Source organism: Pinus tabuliformis, chromosome 4_1 (genome assembly GCF_031772625.1).
Source record: "Pinus tabuliformis cultivar Carrire ecotype Pingquan chromosome 4_1, CPIR1, whole genome shotgun sequence".
Classification (NCBI taxonomy): domain Eukaryota; kingdom Viridiplantae; phylum Streptophyta; class Pinopsida; order Pinales; family Pinaceae; genus Pinus; species Pinus tabuliformis.
This window is the reverse complement of record NC_142303.1, coordinates 865,945,793-865,951,199: the sequence shown is the minus strand read 5'-3', so window position 1 is coordinate 865,951,199 and position 5,407 is coordinate 865,945,793. Positions and strand designations below refer to the sequence as shown.

The 5,407-nt window shown below is 48.3% G+C and overlaps 1 protein-coding gene across 1 annotated transcript; it reads left to right on the top strand.

Moving 5' to 3' along the window:
- Positions 1-643: 643 nt before the first annotated feature.
- On the top strand, positions 644-4,921 carry LOC149178939 (uncharacterized). The gene is made up of 3 exons (XM_089422292.1): positions 644-1,612; positions 1,733-2,321; positions 2,562-4,921. Exons 1-3 carry the CDS (start codon positions 644-646, stop codon positions 4,919-4,921), a joined length of 3,918 nt encoding a protein of 1,305 aa, XP_089278418.1.
- Positions 4,922-5,407: the final 486 nt, after the last annotated feature.

The window sequence follows — 5,407 nt, the reverse complement described above, 5'->3', positions numbered from 1 at the left end:
TGCTCAGACCTCTGATGAGCAACCCCCGATCTCCGAGTCTAACCCTGCCCCTCCTTCTTCCTCCTCCCATCCCCCCCCTACAGCCTCCCCCTCCAAACGCCAAGCCCCCATCATCATCACAGAAACCCCCTCAGGAGGACTGAAAGAGTCGGCAGTGAAATACAAGGATATGGAAGTCGATGGAAAGCTAGATCCCCCTCCAAGCACAGAGATTAATATGGAAGGAAGCAGTCAAGTGCAACAGATGGAAGAAGAACCAGAAAGCATAGATCTGAACGAACTAGACATTCTAGAACTAGAACTAGCATGCAAAAAGAAGGCATATGACAGTATACCCGAGACCCAACTCAGCAAGCTGGAAGTGGTCATTTCGAGAGCATATCAGCAGCATCAACTAGGTGTACAGCCAGGAAGCCATTGGGATGGAAGCCTCCCCCCAAAAGATACCAAAAAGAGAGGAAGAAAAACGGATCTACAGAGAACAATCGAGATTGGGAAAATCCTGGTAGACTCAGGCAGGTATGCTAAATTGACGAAGTACTATAAACCCTCTGCTAATAGTTAAACCATGAAGCTAGTATCATGGAACCTAAGAGGGCTCAATAGCCCTCGGAAACTCAGAATGTTAAAAAACATGATTAAAATGGAAAAGCCGCAACTATGCTTTTTCCAGGAAACCAAATGTAATGGCTCTAATTTGGGCAACATTCTATCCAAAGCCTGGACAGGATGTCGATCGGTAGTGGTAGATGCCTCGGGAGCTTCAGGAGGGCTTGCTATTGCATGGAACACTCAAGCGTTAAATCTCTCAGATTTTCACGCTTCTCATCACCTCATCCAGGCAGCCTTCCACATTTTAGGCACGAACATACATGGAAACCTATCAAATGTATATTTCCCGCAGGATACAGGAAGCAAAATTGCGCTTCTGGACACCATAGAAGCTTTGAACAACAATAGGAGGTACCCGCTCTGGATTATTGGAGGGGATTTTAACATGATTACCAAGCTAGAGGAGAAGATCGGGGGGAGAAATAGAATGGAGCAAGAAAATGCCCATTTCAAGGACTTCATACAGAACACCTCCCTCATAGATATGCCTTTTTGTAATGGCACTTTTACATGGAGCAATCGCAGAGCAGGGAAGCATCAAATTGCATCCAAACTAGATCGCTTCCTCATATCAGATAACGCGGTTCACCTCGGAGGAGACATTTCGGCTGCAATTCTTCCGCATACCGGTTCGGATCATTGGCCGATTGCCCTTCAATGGCAAAGACCAGGTGACTTGACCAGGAGACCCTTCCGCTTCGAAGAGTTCTGGCTCTCGCACCCCACGTTTAAAGACTTTGTCAAAACTACATGGACTTCCTTTATCCCACCGGAAGGGTCCAAGATGTATCAGTTCCAACAGAAGCTCAGGTTTCTAAAAAATCACCTAAAGCGCTGGAATAGGGAGACCTTTGGAGACATCTTTAAAGCGCAACAAGATCTAAACCGGGAATTGACGGACCTCCAACAAAAGATAACCACAGAGGGGCACACTGAGGTGACTCTGGAACAGGAACGACGCATCCACAGACATCTTGAGGAAAGGCGGAAGCAGGAGGAGGTATATTGGAAGCAAAAATCCAGAATCAGATGGTTGAAGGAAGGCGAGCGAAACACTAAGTTCTTCCACAGAACCACTATTCAAAGAAGAATGCACAACAACATACCTTTCATTCAAAAGCAAGGGGGGGTAAAAGTAGAAAAGCATGAGGAAATTGAGGAGGAGTTCCTTAATCACTTCAATCATGTCCTTCAAGAGCCTGAGGGAGACAGGCGACAGGCAATTGAAAGAATCACCAACAATGTGCCAAGGCTCATTACGGAGGAACATAATGAGCTTCTCCTTCGCCCAATTCAGCCTCAGGAGGTGGACGAGGCAATGTCCCAGCTTAAGGAAGGAAAAGCCCCTGGACCGGATGGATTCACCACCACGTTCTTTCACACCTTCTGGGAGATGATAAAACTGGAAGTCTGGCAAATTGTAGAAGAGTCGAGAGCTCTCCATTGGCTGCTACCCTCTCTCAACTCCACCTTCATTGCCCTCATCCCCAAAGAAGAGGATTCAATCACCCCCGACAAATACAGGCCGATTGCTCTTTGTAATGTCATTTACAAAGTAATATCCAAAGTTGTCGCAAACCGGTTAAAGCCCCTGTTGCCTCTGCTCATATCTCCGGAACAGTCGGGGTACGTGGAAGGGAGACAGATCATGGACGGCATACTCCTCACGCACGAGATAATACACTCCCTCAAACAATCAAAGCAAGCAGGTATGCTTCTTAAGCTGGATCTCTCTAAGGCTTTTGATAAACTCAGCTGGACTTACATTCAGCAAATGCTAATGGCCTTTGGTTTTTGCTCTATGTGGATTCGCTGGATCATGAGTTTAATTACCTCCACTCAATTCTCCATCCTTGTGAATGGAATCCCCTCCCGCCCCTTCAAACCATCTAGAGGAATCAGGCAAGGGGACCCCCTATCCCCCTTCCTCTTTGTTCTAATGGCTGAAGGTCTTGGCCGCCACATCAAACACGCCCTCCAATCTCACCAGCTCAAAGGTCTCTCAGTTCACAACACCCCTGCTACCTCTCATCAGCAGTTTGTTGATGACACCATGCTATTTGGCTACCCCTCTGTCCAGGAAGCCTCCTGCTTCAAATCCCTGCTCAATGATTTCTCTGAAGCTTCAGGCACCAGTGTCAATTGTTCCAAATCGCAGATTTTTTTCTTTCACACGCCTCCATCTGTTAAGACTGCGGTTGCTCGTATCCTAGGATTTCCCACTGCCTCACTCCCCTCCAAATACCTCGGAGCCCCCCTCACTGCTTCAGCCATAAAGCATTCCTCCTGGCGATCTCTCATTGAGAAGCTTGAATCCCGTCTTAACCTTTGGACGCACAGAACTCTGAATCTGGCCAGTCGGGTAGTGCTCATCAAGTCTGTCCTTCAGGCAATGCCCCTTTATCTGTTCTCAATCCTTGCAGCGCCGAAGTGGGTATTAAAAAGAATCAGGAATCTTCAACGTGGCTTCCTATGGGGCAGCTCGGCAACTAACCGTAAATGGGCTCTAGTTAAATGGACCACAGTCTGCATGCCCAAAGACAAAGGGGGCATTGGGCTGAGAGACCCAGAGCATAGCAACTCCATAATGAGCGCCAAAATATGGTGGCAGTGGATCACTAACCCAGAAAAACCTTGGGTAAAAGTCTGGACAGCCAAATACGCCAATAACAGACCTCAGGAAGAGCTCATTAGGTTCACCCCCGATGAAAAAGGTTCGCTAATATGGAATGCGGCCAAACAGCACTTCCAGCTAATTCAGCAGCACAGTTTCTGGGAAGTAAGGGACGGCAGAACAACGAGATTCTGGACAGATGCATGGAGCCAGATGCCAAAGCTCACCCACGTTCTTCATCCACCTCCGGAATTCAATAGGCAGGAGCAGCAGCAAGAAAAGATCCGACATTTTTGGATGCAGGAAACGGAGCACGGATTCAGGAGATGGAAACAGGGTAATCAGCTAATCAATAATACAAACCTTAGGGAAACTGAGGAGTTGGAGAAGGAGCTACGGAAAAGAAGCATTAGACACGATGAAGGCAAGGACATCCTAAGATGGGGATACCGACCAAAGGGTGCCTTTACCACTTCAGAGGCCTACAAGATCGTATGCAACATCACTACCCCTTCTGATCCAATCTGGAGCAAAATCTGGGGTCTTGGATCCTGGCCCAAAGTCTCTTATTTCCTATGGTTGGTAGGCCACAAAAGAATCCTCACCTGGGACAAACTAAGGAGAAGAAACTTTCATGGTCCATCCATTTGCCTTAACTGCAATCAAAATGAGGAAACTCTCCAACACCTCCTGGACACCTGCCCCCTAGCCAATCAGCTATGGGAAAAGGCGAGCTTTAGATGTCAAAAAAGATGCAGAATAGAGAATGACATAACCAACTCCTTAAGACACTGGCCGCAGAATCCTTATAAAAGCGAGCTTCTCAACTGTTTGTGGAACATGATTCCAGGACTCATCCTATGGAGCATCTGGAAGGAAAGGAACAAACGCATATTCAAAAACCAGCGCTCATCGATCGAAGACATATGGAACAGGCTATGTGGGAACCTCAAAGAAACGATGCTGCTCCGATCCTGGACACAGGAGGATCTTCCTTCTCTAAACAACGAGAAAGGCATTCTAGACAACTGGCAACTGCATCTACCTCAGGAACGACACAAGATCGGCCCCTCCAAAAGTAGCATCTTAAACAATGGCACTTGGACCGCTCCCCCTAAGCATTCTTATAAGCTCAATTTCGATGGTGCCTCCAAAGGCAACCCTGGAATGGCTGGCTTTGGAGGAATTCTGAGGAACCATGAAGGCACTCCCTTGCAGATATACTTCGGAAACATGGGATGGGACACCAACAACTCAGCTGAGCTAGAGGGACTATGGCAAGGGCTCCTTCTCGCTTGGAATCTCAACCTTCAACCCCTGATCGTGGAAGGAGACTCCCAGATCCTCATAAACATGGCCAAGCGCCTCCAGAATGGCTCTCAAGCAAAAAAAATCGCCGCCAGCTGGAGGCTCGAAGCAAGACTAGAGGCCATCGAACAAGCTCTCCGCAGCAACAGGGCCATTTCCTTCAATCATACAAAAAGGGAAGGCAACAAGGTTGCAGACCTCCTGGCCAACATAGGAGTAGAAAATGAGAATACTCTCCTCACAGGAAACACGACTATTATACCAAATAATGTCCAGGCTCAGGAATACGCTAGACTGGTCAAAAGCGATGCTGCTTCCCCGGATGCGGGTGACACGACGGGCGGAAGTGAGGAGCCACATGAATGCCATGTGCTGCCTCAAGCTTAAGGCAGGCATTCAATGCGAGATCGCCGCCAAGGAATATATGTATGGGTGTTCAGGGACGGCAATTCAATGCTCTGTCCGGGATTGTGGTGCGACTGCAGCGAGCAGTTATGGCGAACAGAACTCGAGGAGGCGATGAAGAGTTTAAGAAAGGTGGTGGGTTGGATCGTCATGTGCTGGTTCACGCTCAGTATTTGGTATTTGGTGTTCAGGCTCTTGCCTGGTATATGGTTTTCAGGGCAACAACTCTTGCCATCCCTCTGTCAGTTGAGCGCTGTTTCAGGTCTGAAAGGCTGGTTGGGTGGCGTTTCAAATCCTCCTACTCCGCTTTGTTCCATACCCCCGGTTCTTTTGCAAAGATGGTCAGGCCTCGACAGCGCCTGCTCAGCCGTCGAGGCTCTGCCCGGGGAGGGTCCTCACGTCCTTCAATCGAAAATCCCCAATCCCACTGCTGTCGATGCCTTTGCCATCGAATTGCTGAGGCCAATC

What these genes read in the sequence shown, in the direction of transcription:
- LOC149178939 (XM_089422292.1), top strand. Translation starts at nt 644, where the DNA reads ATGGAAAAGCCGCAACTATGCTTTTTCCAGGAAACCAAATGTAATGGC. An exon ending in AAAGGCGGAAGCAGGAGGAG is followed by an intron (nt 1,613 to 1,732) that starts GTATATTGGAAG and finishes TTCATTCAAAAG; the next exon opens with CAAGGGGGGGTAAAAGTAGA. An exon ending in CAAACAATCAAAGCAAGCAG is followed by an intron (nt 2,322 to 2,561) that starts GTATGCTTCTTA and finishes TAATGGCTGAAG; the next exon opens with GTCTTGGCCGCCACATCAAA.